This window comes from Thermobia domestica, chromosome 10 (assembly GCF_964235325.1).
Source record: "Thermobia domestica chromosome 10, izTheDome1.hap1.1, whole genome shotgun sequence".
Classification (NCBI taxonomy): domain Eukaryota; kingdom Metazoa; phylum Arthropoda; class Insecta; order Zygentoma; family Lepismatidae; genus Thermobia; species Thermobia domestica.
The window spans coordinates 166503107-166527434 of NC_137463.1; the positions used below are offsets into that span (position 1 = coordinate 166503107).

Here is a 24328-nt window from a genome sequence, read left to right on the forward strand (position 1 = left end):
AATACTCAATTTCAGCCCTTGGACACGACATCAAGTCAACAAGGAACTGCTTCGGGTACCGAAGGCGATCCTGATTACGACTACCTGGACCCAAATCCTTCTCAGGAAACCACATTTTGGAGATCATGGAGTGAAACGAAATTGAGGGAAACTGCAGCAGCTTATAACAGCGCATCCAGTAGTCGCAAACTCAAGGATGCGTAGGAAGAATTGACATCTGTACAAGTGACATCATTCGGATGATACTATTCCTGGACAAGGCATCCAAGAGGACCAAGCTAGCAGAACTCCGAGAATCTGTCAAAGCATGGTGCAAAAATCAACACACTTCTCCGAATTTTTTCAGGATCATTGAAGACGACATTGGCGTGCAAACCTTTGAACAATCGCGGAAGCTAGGGGTTACAGGTTTTAAGGCATCCCGATTCTGGATCCGCCGACTATTGAGAGAAATGAACTGGGGTTCCAGGAAAATCACAAAAGTCATGACAATGGCAACCAGAAAAAAAAGCACTGGTACGTTCAAACGAATTCGACAGCTACATTCAACAAATCAGGCGGGAGATTAAAGAGGGTAACTACAACCTTGATCAAATTGTGAATCTTGATCAAAGTGGATTCAATTATGAATTACTAACACCACGAACTCAAACTCAACGTGGAGTAAAAAATGTCGAAACTCAAGTAAGATCCGAATCAAAAATGACACATTCTTACACAGTCCACGAAGCGATTTCGGCATCAGGAAAGCTCGTGGGCCCGACTGTCATTGGGTTCCGCGAACCAGCCGGGAAATTTGGATCAAGGGTCCAATGTAAAATCCCTCAGATCTCAGGAGTCATAATCAGAGTCAACAAGTCAGTAATGATGACAAGACAATATTCAAGGAATACCTGCCACATCTTGTTCGAGACGTTGGAACTCCGTGTCTTTTGTTGAAGGATGACGCAGCCATCATGAGAGATCCGGACTTGTATCAAGAGTGTCCTGACATACTTCCACGAACAATCACTCTAGGCTGTACATCCTATAGACAGCCATTCGATGTGGGATATATTCTTTACAGAAAAATGATGGTGAAGCGGGCCCACAAGCATGTTCGGAATGAAGGACTTGGAGACAAGCTGTGCATGAGAAATCGGTATTCCAATGCTCACTGATTGGGGTAACACGAAATCAGTTGTAATCACCCAGATTCCAAGATATGATCAAGTACGCTACGGGCAAATGTGGATATATCGACCTTCCTAACGATTTTAGTTACCAGTCAGTGAGAGACTTGTCTATCAGTTTCCACACAAAGGATCCAACTTTCTCGATATGTTCGACTCCGGACGACGAACACTGCATGGAGAAGAGTTTTATTCAGTGCAGTTGATGTCTCCAACCACTGTGCTTTTATCTCTTCTTCATGAACAACAGCATGGCAGCACCCCTCCACGAGACACTCAAGCCTCACTATCATGCCATAGAGTGATCGTCATGCATATGGCCCTCATACTTGCATAACAAAGATAAAGTCCTGACAGCTACCATGTTGCTACGACCGTGGCGTGTGACTTACGTGGCTCTCACACATAGACCAGAACAAAAGCAAAGCTTCAGCAAACAACATTCGACGGAGCCGTATCTTCTAGACTGCTTCTACCAGATGGGCCGGTAAAGTTGAAGAGCAATAGCTTATAAACGATCTACTTCTTCAACCTTTCCAAATGAAAACTTCCAAGTAGACTCCGCGTGGGACCCTACGAGGGCCCTCGGGCAAACATTTTCATTTAGATAAATTGCACGTTTTAAATACTGTAACACGTGTTTTAGAATTTTGACACCTGTATCACCGTTTTGGAATTCTAGCGGTGGCCATTCACTGTTAGCTGCAGACTGTTTTCAAATTTTGAATCATCCGCCATTTCGCACAGATTTTGATTAGAGCTGTGAGACTTCTATTATCGTTTTTCTTTTAATACTAGCTTTCAAACGATATGGTACTTGCCCCTCTTTTCAATTGCAAATTTTGAGTTGGACCCCGCCTGGAACCCTGCGGGAAGTCTGGGGCAAATATTTTCACTTCGCTAAAATGCTTTTACAATGATGAAACAGGTGTTTTGGCGTTTTAGCATAGGTTTCAACTTTTAGGGGTAGCAACGACTTTATGTACACCTGTTATAGAAAATAGATAAAAATGTTCTATATATTTTAGCCCCTGAAAAGGCGGGGTCACATCCGGGCATTAAACGAACACCTGCTTTGGAACTTGCTCGAGAAGTCCTATCAGGAAATATATAGAATGCCTCCCAATTCAAGGTGCAGTTTCGATATCATCCCTAGTTAGTACCAAATAAACTAAAAAATGACTTTGAGATATTCTTTATTTCTACGCTATATAACATTTCAAAAGAATTACCATATTATACTTTACCAGCTGAAATGCTCGCACTTCCCATGGGTCATATAAAATATCTATGTAAACAAACTGAACAACAAAAGGAAGAAACACTTATTTCACTAATGGATTTGACACCAATTTTTGCCATTGGGGATTATTTTTGCATGTTTTGGTATCCTTCTCTCCGGTGACCCACTGCCCGCAATGGGAGTGTCACCATTGATCTCAGCGACTGCATAAACTATGGATTGGACACTAATATCGGTCACTTTGGATTATTTTTACATGTCTCGGTATTTCTCTCCCCGGTGACTTCCGGCCCGCAGCCGAAAGGAGTGAATGAGTAAGTTAATGCAATCAGAGGTTCAACATTGATCTCAACGACCGCGAAAATTATGAATTTGACACCAATATCGGTCATATTCTACTACTTTCACATGTCCCGGTAAATGTCTTCCGTGAGACCCCCTGGTTCGAACTTTGAATGAGAAACGCTTCGTCTTGGTCTCGGACCTGAATCCAAGGTACCCACGACCAAAATTTCGTATCTCTCCTCTGTCCTCTGTCCTCAGGCCGCATATAGACGGACAGACACACAAACAAACTCTTTATTTTATTTATATTAGACATGGCTAGATGTCAAATTAGACCTGCAATGTATCATTTGATAATATTGGCGATTCTCTTTAGTAGTACTTTCTGAGACCAGACAGGAATGAAAGTAATATCTGCATATTTCTTTCCGTTACTGCGTTATTTTGAAATTTGTACAAAGAAATAGTATATATCAAGAGAAACTTACCTTAAAGTACACGAGCAATGCGTATGTGTCTACGTTATATGTCGTATGTTATGGAAAAGATTGAAAGAGGAAAATTAAACTAGAGTATTCGATTTCAAAAGCTTTCTTGTTTGCTCTTTGTTTCCCTAATGCAATAATATTGTGACAAATTTGTTAAGTTGAAAAGGAAACAAAACAAGAAACACATGAATAATTAAAAGATTTTGAGTAATTTTGAATCACTTGACATTATTACAAACTGCACATATTCCTTTGACTGAGATAAACACGATATTTCTCCCAATGTGTCTCTATGGCTACGATCTTGCTTGTTGGTGGTTATGTGTTTACCAAAACTTCTCTGTGAAATTATTGTGTTTACATGTTCTATTTTAATCAAGCACTTTGTAACAAAATTTCATCAGCGTAATGAGATTCATAATCACGTCTATTTTGTCACATTGTTCTCTATAATAATATACAAGGAATGTAGTTACTATAATCTGTTCTGTATGAATGTGATAGGTTGAATTACACAACAATGCAATGCACTCAAATCTGCCTTCAACGGACTCCTTATTAAACGGAAATTCATATTACTCGGTCCCACGAGTTTAGAGATGAAACATGTGTTAAATTCTTTTCATTAAACAGAGAATATATTATACAGACAACGAAAATCAAAATAATCCTTGAACGGAAAATTTCAAGTTATATAAAAAAAAACGTTAAGAGTGTTTTTTAGACACTCAATTAGAGAGCTCATATATAGAATACACTACGTTCTGAGAGAAATACAGTGATGTGCAAACCAAACGAAACCCACGAAATATAGATGCTTTTAGTTCATAATTATACGGAAGGTAATAGAAACTGCAGCAATTTGCCTTACGGTGAAATTACATTCATATACTTATTATGGCTCCACAGGCTAACGATTTGTGGAAAGTCGAGCAGCCAAGCAGTAATGTGTATAGAACACCCTTCTTAACTATTGGATACAATAATTAATTTTGTGTGCATTAATTGGTAGTAGTAATAAATACTGTCAATTTAATAAGTCGGGTATAGCATATACTTTTTTCTTATTATGTCCATTGTTTACATATATGTGTTCTTTTTTATTTTAGAACAGTTTTATCTCTGTTAACTGAAAACCTAACTTTCGACGGAAATTTTCGTCCGATTTCACTAAGGCCAAGTTTTATTGCTTTTTAATTACTCTCGTCATCTGAAAATTTAATATCTTATTCATCAAAATGTTAACGAATTAATGGGAACCCGTGTTAAACTACATATTAAAATTTAAACTTTCATAAATAGCGTGACAACATACACCTCTTATTTCTAGATTGAATGCAAATTTCACAAATATTACAAAATACTAAATGATAAAATAGCATTCTACTTTAGTTAATGTAATCTAAGTGTAATGTTCTGCAGAGAATTGGATGAAATATACCACTAAGGAAAACGTAAGCAGTGATATATAAATAAAACGTAACACGCATTTTAAACAATATTCTGAATTATTTGTTTCTGTTTAAGGTCCCACGATTATGCAATTGAGGCTAAGGGAGAGGGTGATGATGAAATGTACGATAATGGAATAACGAAAGTGGAGGAATACGTGGCAACCCCTAGGAAACCGACGCACACTGTGTTTGTCAATTACAAAGCCTACTTTGAGGAATTATTTTTAATTAGCACTACTATGTGACAGCATAATCATTTCAAATTTCTGATAGTGCAATCATGGTCCTTATCATTGTGTGTGATGGACTCGGATTTGATCGAACATTTTTCGGCTTTGAACAAACATAATGACGTAAATGAGTAGTTACCCGAATTAATAAGTAGCAAACTACTATTAAAAGTTAGAAACAATGGCATTTGGAGTTCTTTCAATGCAAAGTATCAATCGATCTATACGAGCAATCTGGTTAGTCATAGTCTTCGTTTGAAAGGAAGGTTAGACCTAGGTTACATAGTATTAAAATAACGAACACATACTTGAATAGCAGATCCTTAAGTCAATTAACAACATGAAAGGTTCTACGCTTAAAGAGCATAGTTTGTTTTTATAATTCTATTTCTCAATTTTTAAAGAGTTCAATCGATATTTTAATTTATTAAATGTTAAATTATATTTATTTTTAATTCGTATAGAACTTCATTATCATAAACATAGTACAAAGCTATAAAAATGCTTTTTTCTGTATAATATACATTTGTTTCATTCATAACATAAATTATTGTTAAAGTATTGTTAACCAAAAACATAATTGCATCTGTTCTTCTATTACATTTGGCTGTTGATGAATAACAATATAATATGCCAATGACTAACATATATTACGTTAACATCGAGATTAAATCATTGAGGTTGATTTGAAACAATAACGTGTAAATTTTGTTCATTTTGAATTACGCCAAAATATACTTCTACTTTCTTATTTTTTATGCAAATGAAACACTATAAGCAACTTGTTTGTGATAAATAGACTCTCGTTTTTATCTTACCTCATTATGTTATTATACGAGTTGGTTAACAGAAACGTACGTATAATTGAAATTTGTAAACATAGTTATATCATTGCACTATTATTCCATTGCACTATTGTTAACAAAATTTAGAATATTTTATAATTGTAAACACGTCTCTCTGCATTTTTATAGATATATGTGTAGTTCATAGAAGTTTTATTTCAATATTGACTTTTTCTTAAATTTGATGGAATACAATAACAGTCGCAAGTCAGAAATACTATAAATAGAAAGCTATGTAATTATGTATCTGTTGACTTTGAACTGGTATAAAAATAATCCAGTCTGTTTGTGTCTCTTTGAGCATTCATGCCACGCAACCCAACAAACATCAAACAAAGTGTTTGCATAAACTCAAAGAGAACCACAAAATATCCTCCTTCTTCTATTTTGTTCTGTCTGAGTGTTCCGTCCTCCCAGAAAGATGATTTCTAGCCTACATATACAAAGGTGTATCACAAAGTAGGTGAATTTTCGATTTACTAACGCAAAAGAAAGAAAAAATCGCGCAGAGATAATATTTGATATTGTATCATGTTCGACAAATAGTATCATACTAACATTCAACAGGAACCATTGGGATCCAAAACATGCATTCCAACGTAACGCCAAATCTTTCATGTGCTTTGCAAAGAAATGTTGCTCCAGGTTCTTAGACCAGGCAACCTCTTCCAGTGCACCGGAACGGCGCTCAGGGAGGTGTTTCTTTAGGAGTCCAAACAAATGGGCTAAATCACGACTATACAGAGGTTAGTCAAGAATTTCCCAGCTAAAACCCAAGATGTATGTACGGATCTGTTGGGCTGCATGTGGACGTGCGTTGTCATGCAGTATCAACACTCCCTCTCCCAGTATCCGTTATCGTTTAAGACGTATGGCTACTTTCAGCATGTTTATGGATTGACAGTATATGTACCCTTTACTAGAAATTCAACATGAATGATATCCTGAAGGTCCCAAAACACAGCAGCCATTGTTTCTTCTTCTTTTTTCAGATGTAGTGGTCTTGAATTACAGCGGTGACGAAGGATATTTCCACGTCATGCTCTGGCATTTTGATTCAGTTGTCTATAGGGTATTAAAGTTTCATCGCCCATTATGATACGATGAAGGAATGAATTTCCTTCGTGGGCATATCGTGTGATGTTGGTCAGAAAATTGACCATTCAAGGGTGTTTTTGGTACTCACTCTGATATTTTGGCACCAGCGCGTATACACTTTCTTTAAAACAAGTTGATTATGTACGATACTCTTCACTGAGCCATATGAGAATTCCAATGCATCTGCACTATCATGCAACCTCATTTTTCGGTCTACACGAATCATCACATCTATATCACACACATTCCTGTAGGTGATAGGCGTTGCTGGTCTGCCATTTCTGTCATTATGTCACTGTCCTCCTACCATTTGCTAAAGTCTTGCACCATACATACACTTGTTTCTGAGACATAATACTTTCTTCATAGCCCTCCACTAATTCTGGATGAATGTTAGATGTTTTTTGTCCCTTGGCTCATAAAGAAAATAAACACCGGTCACTTTCTCCTTGGAGCAATGCTCAAGCTGATGTGCCATACCAGATATGATGCTGAGAAAGCTGTAATTTTAGCCAAACTTCCCTCGTCTTAATATCAGCAACTTGCAATATTATTATTATTATTATTATTATTATTATTATTATTATTATTATTATTATTATTATTATTATTAGCTACACAAAAAGTCTGGTTTTAGGGTTTTAGGGACAAATTCACCTTATTTTTTGATACACCTTCGTAGTATTTCTGTGAAACAAGCTTGAGTAATCAGTTTCTTTTCAATTGGTTCAATACGATATACGAAATACTGGAAATTGAGTAACCGGAAGTGAGTACAAAGAATGAAAATTCCTATAAGTTTTTGATTTGAGTTTACAAGTCTTTTAAGCAGCGAAGCGATATAAGATGTGAACCTACAGCTTAACATGGAATCCAAACTACACGAGTTCTAAACAGCAATCGATCCCGGAACTCAGCGTTATAGACGAGTGCACTAACCAAATAGCCACAAGGAAGTTTAATTACTGTTTGGGCATACACCACTCATGAAAAACTGGTTCGCTATACAGATATTTACAGGGGTTTCTTAAGATCCTCCGTGTTTTAAATAACACTTGAAGAATGCATGTTTGTTTTAGGTTACAATCTTTTAAAAAGATTTTAGCTTGTTCACAATATATGTTATTAGTTTCTAATACACGTTCTTTCCTTGGAGGATCAACGGACTGAGTGAAGGCTCACAGGAAAACATTCGACAGATATATACACTAGGAAACGAATGAAGATCCGTTACGTTTAAAGTTTTAGTTTATAAATAAATAATTAAGTAAATGTCACGATAAAAAGTTGTTTAAAGCAAATTATAAGTGAAGGTCCGTATCTCATTCTTACAAAATGCTACAGCACCTGTGATTTGCAATAATTGCTTTGTTTTCATATTTATGGCAAAGTAACATATACCACCGTATGATAGTATGACAGTTTTCTGTGTAACCAACACATTCTAGGGCTATAGGTTAAATAAATATTGGTTATGTTCTGTCATTGTAAATTAATCATTTTTAGCAATGCTCTTAATTAAGTTTTTGCGATTTTCAATTGATTCTTTCTCAATGTCTCTTCTTGTTCACCTCAACCATAGGTTGGTGGGCAACATGGAAATTTTAAAAACTTTTCTCTCGCTTGGGAGAGCTGTTTTATACTTTTCTCAAAGTAGGAGTTAATATGGCACCAACACTTCCCACATAGCTCACCCATCTATGATAAGCTTGGGATAATTTAAAACTAATAAACTATACTATAATAATAACAATTGAAACAATCATGTGAATTTTGTTTTACTACATATTTCCGGGAACACAAAACGACTAAGAAAACATAGGTTACAGAACAGATGCTGCAGAGAATGAGAGAAAGGAGGACGTGGAAAAGTGTTAGTACTGAAGAGGGCAGAGAGATGTACAGGAAGTTAAACAATGTGTTGCAAAGGGAAAGCGCAACTTTTACAAAAGAAAATGCGAGGACATAGAAGAATTGGGACATATGAGGAAATGTACAAGGAGGTAAAATCTGTGAAACTGCCTATGAGACAAGGAGATATTACGATGGCAGTAGAAAGTAAGAATGGGAAGGTGCTCAGCGAGAGAAATGAAGTTTTAGGAAGATGGAAAGAATATGTTGAAGAACTATATGAGACTAGGAATAGACCGTGTGGCCTAGATGTTAAAGTAGAAAATGAAGTAGGCGAGGATGATAAAGGGTTTAGTATCCTTCGGGATGAGTTTGAAAAAGCTATATCCGAGATTAATAATGTTAAAACAACCGGGATAGGTAATATACCAATCGAATTGAAGGGCAAGAAAAGGACAAGAAAGAGTTGTTACGACTCTGCAATGAAATATATGAGACAGGAGAGTGGCCAAAAAACTTCCTGAAGATTATCATGATACCGATGGCTAAGAAATCGGACCCAAAGAGATTTGAGGATTATACTATTAGTCTCATATCTCATACAGCAAAAATTTTGCTTCGAATTCTGAATACAAGGTTATATGAAGAACAAATGAAAAAGTTCAGAAGGAGCAGTTTGGTTTCATTAGAGCCAAGGGTACGAGAGAGACAATTCGATTATTAAAACTGATCGGTGTAAGGTTTACAGAAAAAAGGAAAGAGGTGTATGTGGTATTTATTGATATAGAAAGGACATTTGACCGTGCGAATTGGGAATTGATATTGAAAGCCCAAAAGATAGTTGGGTTAGAATAAAAAGATCCCAAGACTCATAAGAAACATTTAAGAAGCAGCAAGTATGTTTTAGAATAGGGGAGGAAATGACAGAAGAGTGTGCAATTGGAAGGGGAGTTAGACAGGAATGCTTCTTCTTGCTTACGTTATTTAATATCTACCTGGAAGAGATAGTGAAGAACAGCCTTTACGGCATTTCAGTAGCAGGTAGAACGATTAAGTGTATACGGTTTGCAGACGATATGGTATTTGTTGCGGAATGTGAAGAGAAATTTAATAAAATGTTATAAAATTTGAGGTAGGGCTGTGAAGAATATAAGATGAAAATAAATGTTAGAATGACAAAAACCATGGTGAATGGAACGAAAGGATCGGCGTTAAATATAGAAGTAGGAGGGGTAGAAAATAAAACAGGTGACTAGTTTTCGATACGTGGGTAGTATTATTAGTAATGGTATGAAATGTGAACGTGAAACAAAAGCAAGGATAGGAATGGCGAAAGAAGCCTTTAGGAGGAAGAAAGTACTGTTTTGTGGGACCTTCAATAAAGAGTGTAGAAAAAGACTCATGAAATGCTTCGTGTGGAGTATTGTGCTGTATGGGTGAGAAACACGAGCATTACCCAAAAATAATGAAAAACAACTAGAAGCTTTCGAAATGTGGGTGTAGAGGAGAATGCAGCGAATCAGCAGGGTCGAGCGGAAAACAAATGGAGTTGTGTTAGAAATGGCAGGGGAGAAAAGAAGAATACTAGATATTATATTAAGAAGAGGAAAAGAAACTGATTGGAACATTGGATAAGAAGGAATGGTATCATGAGAAATGTTTTAGAGTGCACGATCGCAGGAAAGAGAGGGAGGAGGAGAAGGAGACTACAACTGGACAATATTTAAAAAAAAATAGTACGTGAAGATCGTGGAGCATGGAAGCTTCTCAGTTGCAGCAAATGATCTGCCAATAATAGCTGAATACCTATAATGATATGATGTTATATTAGCAATACCCTTTTTAACATAGTGTTAACTTCGATCGAGCAATTGAATAGAATCAAATGAAATTAACAGTCTTTCATTTCATTTAAAGAAAATCTCTATTTTTCTGAATTTATGTAATAACACCTAAAAATATTAGTAGGAGCATATTAAGAGCATACAATAATGCAACAATTAGTTATACACTCATATTCAGGTATTCGATATAATTTGGTTTGCAGAAGGTTCGATTAACTATTGACAATATATTTACGGCTATTTGTATTATTATTATTATATGAGTTGAGATTCCATATAATATGTGTGTCTTCGTGTGTGTCATCCAACTTTTTCATAGAAAGTAGTTAGGTAGAAACAGTAAATTCTGTACATACGTAGATCTTCACTAGGTCTAATCGTGTACGAAGTTCTTTTTCGCTTTTCGATTCGAAGAAGGGACGAATTTCGAAAGGGACTTAAAATGTATGAACTATTCTTGCTGTTCTAAAGTATTAACTGTCTATATGCAATCCACATTACGCCTTGATTGTGTAGGCTTAAAAACAGTAAAGGGTAAATAACCAACGAACCAATACATTTTATCGAGATTCTGAAGAAGACGATGGGTCCTTACTCTTCTTGTCCAGATTCTGAATTAATATCCGGTAACAACATGGCTTACAGCTAGTTAAATGAATTTATAATTTCCTTCTCTGATCAGTGGGTAGTGTGAAATATGGTGATAGCTGAGACAATATAATCATGACATTAAATTGTTCACCAAACAAGATTTTCCTATACCAAATTATTGATATATAGAACCTTTTAGGCACTATATAATTTTGCAAAAATGACACAACGAAGCGGTTCTACATTCGTACTTTGTTCGGGGAATACGTCTATTTTTAACGAAATATTATAAGATGAAAAGTTCAGTTTCATAATTTTTATTATTTTTTATTTTTATTTTTTAGACACTGCACCAGACGAAGGAGATTTACTTCTCTTCCACATATACATATTTATATTGTTAATTATTCAGTTTTTGTGAATGGCAGAATATTGGGACGATAAACTTAAATATTTCATTTCGTATCATTTCGATTTAATTTTTTTGTGAACTTTCTTTTGTTTATTGTACACCTGCGATTGAGTTACTATCTCCTCCGAATATTTCAGTATGGATTTTTATTAAAGGAATCTGTTTACTTCATAAATTCGCACATGCATTTTCATTCATGTATACTTCAGTAAAAATGTATACGGTAAGTATAACCATGTTGAGAATCCTTTCTAACTGACTAACAGATTGCCAAATTCCCCATGACTTATGCTAATGGTTAGTGTTTTCACCTATGGTGCTCGAAACCGTAGCTATTCTGAGTGCGAATGCACAGAATTAGAATCCAATATGTAATTCTATTTTGACATCTCGCACCTATAGTCTGGCTCTTAGAAAGGAAAATTTAACCCCAAATCAATTATACAAATTAACGGATAAAATCATAATATTTATGCAAAAATATATATTTAAAACATCAACTTTCCCTGGAATAAAGAGTCAGCAGACCTGTTAGTATTAGGTTTACCTTGTCAACTTGTTGGGATTTGATCACGTTGTAAAGTGTCATAAAAAATATGACTCTCTCTCAAATGACATTTATGATTCTCAATTTCTGGTTTTAGGGAACTTATACTGGTACGAAAGAAATTCTTATTTATCTTCCCCCTATTCTTTAAATCTACTTACGTTATATATGCCGTAGATGAAAGGATTGTAGCAGCTATTACTCATGGCTAACCAGTCACAGCAGAACCAAATTATGTTGATATACTTGTACCTGAAAGAACAAACCATTCATTTAGTAACGATTTTAAATATGACGATTTAGTATGGCAAATATATATAAGTCCTTATATCTATGTATGATTTGGTAGAACATTTCTTTCAAAGAAAATATAAAAACAATTACTTAGTCTATAGGGTACATAATACACCTGTATTTCATACAGTACAATGAGAATAGGTTACCGTTCGAAGTATAGCTGCTTGTGTTGAACTGTCTACAGCTACTTTCTTGTCAGATCCTCGAATTCACATTGATACATCATTCTTGTCTTTAAAGGCAATAAAACCATTCACTGCTGTTCCACTTTCTCCTGATTGGTGAAGCTTCGTGATTTCAGGAAAATCGCCATGGACTGAATCAGGTAGTAATCCGAAGGGGCAAGGTCAAGACTAAACGCCAGGGGTCGTCAAGTTTCCTTTTTTTTTTTTTTTTTTGTTGCGTTATTCAAGTCGAACGTTGTTTCGCGGTAGCTTGTTGTAGCAGAGTTTGTTTTCGGTTCATTAGTTCACTATATGTTTAGAGTTCACCATACATTTGCATCAATTGCTCTTAATAAAGATCAGCATTGGTGGAACAACTTTTAGGGACGAACTCGTAAATAATCCTCCTTCGTAGTTTCAAAAGGCGCAAAACATGACTTTAAGCTTGAAACGAGGCTTTTTTATGACCAGTTCTGGAAGTTGACCCTTTTCCAACCACTGTTTTTTGAACATTCAGATTTCGAAAAAAAAGTAATAAAATACTTTTCGTTGCATGTGATAATCCGTTTTAGGAAAAGCATATCACGCACAATTTCTAGTAGTTCTCAGCACACGTCTACTCTCCTCTGGCTCTGATCTCGAGTCAATTCATGTAGTACAATGCCGTAACCCTTGATGGGTTTCCCGAGTTTTTGAAGGTGAATCACTACAGTGAACTTGGATATACCTAATTGATTTGATAATCATTGTGCTGGTAGATGAAATTCCGTCAATGGTGTGTCACATGACCTCAGAACCTGTTACCCTGGTACGGTCTGACCTTGTAAAAATCTTAACATTCTTACAGCCTTCACGAAATTTATGGAACCAACGAGTTATTGTGCTGAGATTCACTGCATCTTTCCTTTTCGCATTACAAGTGTTTTGACTGTTGCTTGAGCGTTATGCCTAAGCGTTTCGAACTCATACAGTAACAGTTCACGTTCAGAAATTGTTCAGCAGTCGCCGTCACTGCCGCTAAAAACTGCCTGAGGTTACTGACTAAGTGGGGGTTCCAGCTTTCTGCACTACAGTTTAGATCAATTTACCCTATACTTACAGTCAATTATAGGGTGTACACGCGCGTGCTGTTTTAGTTGTGGAATTATTCCAGGACGTATTACTTATCCTTCCAAATTACTGTCTAATTAGGGTCTATCTACTTTGACTAGTTATGGATTTTCATAGATAACATACAGCGAATGAACAAAATTGTACTAAAGAGTAGTTTTACTCAAGTATTTTCAGTATCTCATAAAGTTGGCCCGTTTTCGATTATGAATAAATCTTACAATAAAAACATACCATCTCTATCATATATATTACAATTCAGTCATAGCAGAACAGTAGATAATATTTTACTATGTAATTGTTTAATAGAAATTCGAACAAATGGTTCGGCAAAATAATTTCGACAACATTGCATTACTCAAGTACTGGTACACAGAATAACCAGAGAAGAAACAATTTAAGTGTCACTAATGATGTTCTTTCACGAAAGGTCTACATTGAAAATGAATCTCAGAGAGGTATAGGTAGTTTTTTTAAATATAAATATTACAGATTAAAATTTATGAAGACTATAGAGGGCTCAAAAATTATACTGTAGATTAGTGAAAATATACGTAATTGGTTATTTAAGTTTAATACAATACGGAAGACGCATAATAATATTCAATACACCCTGCTCAATGTTATAATGATTGTATTTTTAAATTATCAATTTTCTGAGTAGACTAACTTGTTACATTCTCTTCTATGTATATAGTTTAACTTGCGAGCCAATGTTAAAGATAGAATTTATTCAAACTATACATCAATCTACTCGTACGAGAAGACTGTGTAAATCTAATAAATAAGGCTGGCAATTCTCGAGTGAGTGTGTAAAGAGATGCATCTCAGAAATTGTGAAAAATGAGTTACCCACGAAGAAAGCCAATATGCTTTTGCAGCAATGTGTATAAGAAAGAATCCTATATCACTTCTGGTTACAAATGAAATCACTGTTTATCTCGATTTCGTAATTTTTGGTGTGTAAAGAGCGAACGTTATACTTTGTTTATTTCAAAATAAAGTTTTTAAAGATACCTCACTTTTCATTATTTTTATGATAACAATAATAATATATATTTCTCGGAAGGGTGAGTAATCACTGATACATTAGCTGGCAATTTAGATCTTTCATCGGCTATGGTGTATTAATAATATATTTCTTCTATTAAGATGAATTCATTCTCTTTGATAATTATTTCCAATTAAATTATCTTCCTTCTATCTCTCTTATTTTTTCACATTAACTATTTCACATTCTTTTTAGAAGATAATTTCTTTCCAAATAATTTTCTAACCGTTTTTACTCTTCCCTATTCTGTATACATACTATCCCCAAATGAACTTTCTCACTTGTTCTTCGTCCCACAGTATTAATTTTGTTTATTTTTCTTTGTAATCATCATCCTAATTCTACCTCCTAAAGTTTCTTTTCTTTATATACATATTTCCGCCTCATTATACTTCAATACCCTACACAAAGCATCTCATTAGATTCTTTCTTTTCATAAGTATTTGTTGAACAACGAACGAAACGAGCTCTTGTTATTCCTAAAAGGATTTTTTGGTCATCTCTGTCTTTACCTTTATTTCACACCCATATTGTAGAATTTCATTCATAAAGCTACTTGTGTACTAAGCCTAGTAACCGGTAGCAGTTTATTTCGCGACGGAATTATATACAGCATATAACAATGTGTTCTGACTTTGCAGAAGGCATTCGAATGAAAAATGTAGCCTAATTCTTTTCAATTCTTGTTTACTTTATTACTTTATACCACATAACGTTTCGTATTTCATAAGATCATTCAACGTATTTTTGAGATTCCATTAATTGTTGGGCTGGCATATTTGATTCTCGTTTTGATGCGACAAATGTAAAGAAGAACTTTCGTAAAAGCGTACAAACTGTTACAAATTAAATAAATACATTCTAATAATATAGGCATAGGAGTATCGCATTCTTTTTCTTATTCAAGTTAGTTGAAAACTAGATGTGTTATAGTAGTATGGGCGAAATCAGCATTGGATCAGTTTAAATTATTTCCGAAAATAGTAATAATAGCAACATTAATAACAACAATACTAAGTAATTGATAGTGGATCGTATTGATGGTTTAGTCCGTATGAAGAAAGTTTGAAATGAATTATCCCAAGACACGTCTTTATTGAGTTCGCTTCCACACCCAGAACACCACATACCTTTAAATGTGGTTTGGAAATAATGCAGCATTTTGCATTTTTTATGGAAACATTTAAACTATTCGCGTACATTTCAGTTAAAGAGCATTTAACGTTTTTCCTCTAAAGTGAGTTCAGTTTAAAAGAATTTATACCAAAAGATACTCTGCAATTTCATGTATATTATGGAATAGTAATTACATCGTATCGCCGGTAATTGAACTGTATATGTGAGTATTATGAGTATTTTCCTTACTCGTGAGTGGGTGTATCACATTTTATGGCGGAAACAGAAGCTGTATTCACAGAATACAATACACACAAATCTATTACGTGATGAAATGAACTGAATAATGGAATACGTATAAGTGTAGTTTGATGGCAAGTTTAATTAAAGCAACATCATATGTCACTTGTTGCGATGACGAACGGAATTGAACATTTTCAGGTCACTTATTGTATTAATTACTTTGATGGCAAGTTAACAAACAATTACCTAACATAAATTATTTCCAGTCCTTAAATATTTTGTTAATTTTAGCCCATTCATAAATGTGTATTTTGTTACTATTAATCTTGAAATTATTCTGAATTGAAGTATTGTCTTGATCACGCAAGAGAACTACAGTGGTTCTTTTTACTAATTAATACAAATATGGATACATCTTGGTAGAAGTTGTTGAGAGATAAGGAAGATGCGTTGAGTGTGTTAATAGGTACCGGTTCATGGCAATATGAAAACAGATGAAAAGAAGAAAAAATTGTATTTACTGTGCATTATTATGTTCATTTATGTGACATTTGCAGGATTATATTAAGTATTCGTTTATATTGCCTAAATTTTATGTATGTATTTATATTGACGACATTTTCTGTTTAAATCTTATTTGGTATTAATGTACATGTCTAGTGGGATATTTTGATAATAATTTGTTTGCAGAATGGACATACATTTTACTTATGTATGAGGATGTTTATATGTAGTAAGGCTTATATAGTAAGATTGACGCTATAAGCAAAATTCTTGTTAAAACTATGTACTGCAGCACCCACAAGAAATTCGTAGTTGTAACAAAAGGATGGCTTACACTCTCATATTCCAACATAGAAATAGGGAGATGCCGTATTAGGATCCTAAAGCCTGGCATCCTGTCAATATATTTTATGTTATGGAGCAAAAATGGAGAAATAAGCTACGAAAAGCTATTAAGACACGTTACAGTGTTAGGTGAATATCAGCTTCGATCAAAACTGATACTTCCGAAAAATGTAATAAAAAATAGAACAGTGTATATATAACTAAAACAGAAGTCGTGAAAATTAAAACGAAAATGAATAAGAGAATTAAGTAGAAGATATATATTTTCCCTGACTAGAAGAATAGGAAAAACAAAAAGTAAAACACGGAAATATTAAAAATAAAAGTACAAAATACGAGAGTTAGATAAGGTTACCTATTTATTCATACGAATAAATGTAAGAATAAGATCACGCAAAACAATAGTGTCCACAAAAGCCTTCCTTACGTTTGTAGGCAATTCAAAACGTTCTCTGAAGTCTAAAACAATGTTTCGAATACTCAGTAAGACGATACAGTCTTTACAATACAGGCATTATGGCTACGCACTAAGAGAAATGTGTGAGCTGATAACGTCAGATCTGCAAACGAGTCAAGATCACTTCATTCCGCTATTAGACGCAACGACGCCAAATGGCCACTGGAGCTTATTTTCATTAGCACAAATACTTTTCTAAAGATATATTGCATTTTGATGAAAAGAGTAACATTAGTTTTGCAATTGCTTTTAGGAACACCCACAGCCTAAAGCGCATAATCGTGGAGCGTTAAACTGAAATATTTAATTTCATTTCGTTTAAGAATACTCATTATGCATAAACTGATAGTGAATACGACCAAACTTCCGGAATGCCTAAGCGAGCTTTGGTATGCATTTCTCATCACCTCAAAATCATAATAAGATCTGGAATGATCTTATAAATAAAATGTTAATTTCACGCTGTAATTCATGTTTAAGTATAATCTAGCATATCTCTTGACAAAGATGTGTCTTGTTCTCATCGATCATATGCAAGTGTAGGACAAAGAAACTCTTCTTTATGTACAACCAAATAGAGTGTGACATTTTTGAAGTTGACACATGACAATTACGGAACAATGACAATGACATGAGAATTAGATTTTGGCAATGACATGAGAATTAGATTTTGGCAAATGGTGGAACGATACATCCTGAAAGCAAAAATTTTCTTTTACTATTGGAATTTCCTCAACTCAAACTTACAGCTTTAATGATCTGATTTGACCACTCAATTCGTCGAACGAAACAACTCTATACTTCTTCCTTTGAGAGATCTTGAAGGATAGTGTTTACTCACCTCTACGCACGGTAAGCAATAAAATTCAATGAGGTAGAATGAGTTGCATGGCCAATGATGGTGGTCCATAAATGGTGGTCCATGGTAGTGAGGTAGACTCAGTTGCATGGTCCATGAATTTATTACATAGGCACCTACAGTATTGTGTAAATGGGAACAATGGAGATTTTACATTTCAAGTAATGCTGGAGATGGTATACTATGATCTATATTACAGGATAAAAAAAGTTTCAGAGATTTCACAACCTTTTAATTGTTTCCAGAAATTAAAATATTACAAACACACCATTCTGCAGATGACATCATTGTAATTTTAAAGCCAGCACGTAAATCTCACCGTTTAACTAGTGCTTATCATACTGGTATTATATATGCATTGGAATTTACTTTGTTACCATAGAATCATTATGTAACATTGCTTGCGACAGAAACAATTCTTTTAAAGGATTAATAATTCTCTCTACAATTGCATGTTCGCATTTTAATGTTAAATTATTTATAAATTAATGAGAACGTTGCATTGAAATATGCAACGCAAGTAATGAATGTTGATATCTTTCTTTTTTAAAAAAAAGTCGATAAATACGAGACTTCCGTAAATGAGTTCATTGCTTCTCTGAACCGCTTTGAATTATTGAAGAACCTAAAACAACTAAGGATAAAGCATATCAACTTTGTTTACTTTTTCATGGGAATTATTCGTTCTTGTATGTATTCGAAGTAATAATAATAATAATAATTGCATTTTACGATACATTAATTTATAGGTGGAAAATACGAGGCAAAATAATAAAATTTAAATTTCTTTTATCTTAATTAATTTTAATGTCTAAGAAATTTCTGACAGAAGTCGCTATGTTTAGTATAAGTATTAAATGATATAAAGTATATACTTGTAGGGTAGGTGTCAAACAAAGATGTGTAGTTATTTGATTATCACACTCCTTAAAATATATATGAATAGAAAGTTTAATTTAGAAAGAAATTTTCCAACATTGCATTTTTATATAATACTTTTTCCCCAAAGGTGTTAATTTTTGTATGAATTACTGCATTTGTCACGAACAATATTAAATAATCGAAAACACTATTTAAAAAATAACTTCCCACGATTATGATCCGACACTAACGGAGAAGGTAATAATGACATTGAACGAAACGGTGGAATAAAAAGAATGGGAGACAATGGGAAACCAGTAGAAAAGATACGCGCACGATCCGTCACAAAGCCCACTGTGCGGAAGCTTGGATCAAACCAGGGACTTCCCATGTCAGAGTTGAGCGCCCTACCACTGAAAACCAGATAAAAAGTGACAAAAAATATCGTAACATTTCTTGACGATTTAGGCTTCATTATAAAACCATACATGCAAGCCACAACCAAATCAAACAATGCAATAAAAAAAAGAAAATACATAAAGAAAGAGAAAAGAAACCAGAAAAATGATGGAGATTGTAGTCGCAAAACTAAACTAGATACGAAATGCAATTTCATGACTGTGAACTGAGAGAGAGAAGGTCTGACCCCATTTACTCCTTTTTACAGCCTTGAATGAATTGTATCTACTTATTAATATACGGTTGAATAAATGTTAAAATATCGCTAAATTATTTGAAGTACTTTAGTTTAAAATTTTCATTTTTAGTTTTAGAAAATCGAACTTTTATTTTCAAAGAAAATATATAGATTCTGCTTACGTCAGGATCATACGAAATTGATGGAAGCATATACAGTATTGAATCTCAATTAGAAATGGACAGAAAGACAATTTTTAACGGAACTTCTAGATATATATCTATTACATTTATAAAGCTTCGTTCCCGCACTTAACTTTGAGGTAGCGTGGTATCATAAGTAAAGACAATTTGATGTTACTTGCAATATTGCCAACTAGAAAACCATATTACTGATATATTCAATATTTGTTATTTTTTTCTAAAAAAATGTGTACTTTTAACGTTCATGGTGATTTCCTTTAAGCTTACGGAGATAATGGTAGGCCTAAATGTAATAAGATGATTAAAATTTGTTATTGTTGGTATAGAAGTAAGGTAGAAGAAAAGGAAAATATATTCTAGGTACGAAGAGTGCGATGTTCTTCATCTCTCACTGTGGGACATGCTAATAAATAATATAGAGCTCCTTCGTGCTAAGCGGTTAGCCTACGCGCCATAGGCGTGGGAGACCCGGGTTCGATTCCCTGTGGGAGCTCATGTGATTCGGATCCACGTTAATTAGTAAGTCCTGTCTGATATAGCCTTGCTGCTGAAAGGGACGTTAAACTCAAAATCAAATCAACAGACTGCCTGCCTTTATTTGAAGATGGACAGTAATGATACTGAGCATGAACGTGGTTTGCTGTTCATTATTAAGACAATGGTTGTGTTAAATATAATTTACAGTAGAGCTTCGATTATCCGAAGTAATTGGGGGACATGGGTGTTTGGAAAACTGGTTTGTTCGGATAATCGAACTGTACTGTACTGTACTGTACTGTACTTCTACAGCCAGTGCCAAACCGACAGAAGTGTGCTGATTGTTGAAACACAGCGACTGGCGGCTTGGCCGGTCAGCAGCGCCTTATGAAGGCCCCATTAGAAGCAATGTTCCGCCAGCGGTGGCTCAGTGCGGCGACTACTGTGGGAAACTTGGTTTGGGAGTGAGAGGGATGATGGACGGTAGGGTGGGAGAGTAACAGGTGCGAGCGAGTACACAGTTCGGTTAAGCGGTCGTTCAGTTGACCGACGTTCGGATAATCGACGCTCTACTGTATTTCGCAATTACGTATTCCAAATTCAAAATTTACAAGTATTTATTCTACATAAATCAAATACAATATAATTTACTAACTAGGCAACATAAACCTAAGATAAAAAATATACAGACTTCTGTTACTGTTTATTTTTAGGACATCTTTTTATAATACAAAATCATCACAGTCTATGAGTAACATAAGTATCTAATTGTTAATAGTTGCCTCTCCGCTTTGTTTATTGCCTGTCTGCTTTATTTTAAAATAAACAGTAATGACGCTAAACACGAATATGGCTTTCTATTATTATTAAAAGAAAAACCGTATTAAATGTAAATAAGGTTGTAATTAATTAGGAATATAAAATTCGCAAGTATTAATTTCATGTCAACTATAATATAATTTATTAAGTAAGCATCATCAACATAATATATAGTATAAATCATACTAACAGTTGTTGGAACTGTTTACCTTCAAGATAGCGCAGTATTTAAAATATTTTATCGCCAACCTACATGAAGCATATTACAATTAACAAACCATAACCATATTTACATTTGAGCATTAACATTCGCGTAACCCTAAGTTAGTTACATAAAGGTAAAAGAAAAAAGTTACATGTAAAGAATTAGAAATTTAATTAATTACTATTTTAATCTATAGCATAGAACAAGCAGAAGGCAGGAGGCGATAAACTTGTAATAATAATAATAATAATAATAATAATAATAATAATAATAATAATAATAATAATAATAATAATAATAAAAGTAATTGTGAACCAGATATACCAAATTATGATATCCTATTAACTGGGAAAACTTGTAAAATTCTCGTGACATACTTTTCTTCTTCAGTAACCTTCGTCATTTCGTCATTCGATAGGATTTTTTGCACCCCAATCAACCATTTTTTTAGCTAATGAATTACAGAATTAAATTGTCTACATGTAGAATTAACTAAAGAATCAATTTTTCAGTAACTTACACCTTAGGGTTGCAGAGTGTTAAATATCATTTTTCATATAACTATAATAGCTAGCTAGTTGCTAGCTCCTAGAATAATGAAAGTTACAAATTCTAAACCAAATACATAAAATCATATGCAATTAGAAACTTGAAGATCTCTTGCCCTAGATGAAATTTTTGTACGTGTCTGGTTCTGAACGACTCTTATCTGTAATTGTGTCCGCTTTTGATCTTGTTGAATAAAGGAAGCCAATACTTTGATGAAGACAAGTGTATTTGCTTTTCAGTTCAAACAGAAGTGTAGCCAAACCAGCAAATTAGGAGATTTATCCCGCTATGATTTTATGAAACTTATTTCATACTTGCACGAAATATGAGTATTTAAAACGTCCGAAATTTCCTAACTGAATGCTCACAGTTGCGAAAGCAAAGAAATCTTTGTTTCGTTATATGACCTAGCTTGTTATATTTCCTATAACCTGTGATTCTAACTTCACACACTGTTAATATTGTAATAAGGTTAGAATACTGCAAATTTGTACTATTACTGATAACAACAATAATAATGTATGGATGCATATATGTTGAAGAGGCTTGCGGAAAGACAATGGTAAGCGCCACTCCCGATGAAATTAAGTTATTATATGAAATGTGTTGGAATTGGAAAACAAAACAGCATTTATAGATCTTCTAATTTCGGAAATGTACCTCCAGATGGCAGGGAAAGCTTGTTTTATATATATCATTGCATAGGAATGTTGAACTTTATTTTCAAGTTTATTCGAAAAGTAGATAATGTGATTTACCACTGCGTTCCTCCGAACCGTTCATATGTATGTGAGTAATTAATGCTATCATATTCAGAAATAAAAAGTTAGCTTTAATTTTATGTAAAATGCTCGCCCCTCGAAAAAAAATAATGACTCATAGAAAATCTTGCTGGCTACACCACTGAGTTCATATGCCATTTGTTAAAGTAATTGAAGCTTAAATTTACAACTGAGACAATTTACAGTTATTCAAAAATTTACACTGAAAATCAACGTTAAAACTGCATATGATTAGATTGTCAACATGTCAGATGTCAAAAGTTAAAATGGAAATGTAACTACAAAGATTTTCTAAACCAGATTTTATTGTTACTACGTACGTGAGATAGCTCAGGAATCATTTATTTATTTAAGTTTGCCCCCTTTCATCATCGAGGTTATATGAGACACGCGTAGTGCGTTCCCATTTCAATGCAATGCCACCAAGAATTAAACCCGAGTCAGAGTACACTAAAGACACAAACGCTAGCCACTAGGTCACCAAGTAGAACAGTCTGGAAATAAGCTATTGCTTTTCTTCGTCATCCTGTATTGCAATTTAACGTTTATAATCTTATCATGTAATTGGTACATCTTTTCACTAACCTTAGTATAATCTTTCTTGTTGCTGCAGTTGGTGACGGCATAATGGTTAGAAGAAACAACATAATACATACCCAACCATAATTGCTAATGGTGATGTGGTTCAGTCCTGAACAAGAACAGAAGCGCGGGTAGTGGTTCGGTATGAGTGGGCATGTAACACATCACGTCTAAAAATCCAAAGACGTTTCTTATGTCTATAAGTCATATCAGTGCAAATGATAAGGTGATGGTCCACGAAGTTTGAAGTAGATATGAAAATGTCATTGACGAGGATCGCGCAGGATAATCACCGACATCCCGTAATTACATTAAAGAGATGAATGAATTTATTTAACCAAACAGGAACTGGCTGTCGTGAATTTACTGAAATTAGGGTTGAACATGCAGAAACACATGCAACCAATAATATTTTGCAACACCAAAGTTTCAACGTGGTCGGTGCCGAATAGGGTGGGCCGAAAATTTTTTTTTTTTTTTTTGAATTTCGATTGGCCGGATTGTGGAAAAGTTGCAAGTTGTTAGTGGCAGTCAACACACAAAATTTGATTTTTTTGGTCAACTTTCTTTGCCTCACGGGACTTGAATATTTTTTATAGCTGCGGGTATGCAACCCGCACGACACTATGAAGAAAATTGTGCTGCACAGCTATTTTTATTTTGATCTTCCATTGGCCGGGTTGCGGAAAAGTTTCTTCGTGTTAATCATAGTCTATACAGAAAATTTTGATTTTTTTGGTCATCCCCTTTCTTTGCCTCATGGATCATGAATATTTCTATAGCTACGGCTGTGCAACCCGCACGGCACCACGAAGACAAATTGTGTTGCACAGCTATGACCTTTGGTTCTTTTATACACTGAAGCATTCTTAGGCTGAAATTAAAACGCATGATAAAAGTACGATGCATATTGTTCCTATGTAAAATGAAATGATACCTTTAAGTTTTACATCCCATGCATATGCCGGTTAGGCTAAAGAAGACGGTGATGATGAGAGATGAGTGAA

The 24328-nt window shown here is 34.4% G+C and overlaps 1 protein-coding gene across 1 annotated transcript in view; it reads right to left on the reverse strand.

Annotated features, from left to right (window-relative positions):
- The window catches only part of LOC145662821 (neuromedin-K receptor-like), a 177288-nt gene that overhangs the window by 30564 nt on the left and 122396 nt on the right, over positions 1–24328 (reverse strand). The window contains exon 2 of the mRNA XM_081728717.1: positions 12222–12312. Within this exon, the coding sequence (XP_081584843.1) occupies positions 12222–12312 (91 nt within the window). The remainder of the gene's footprint in view (positions 1–12221; positions 12313–24328) is intronic.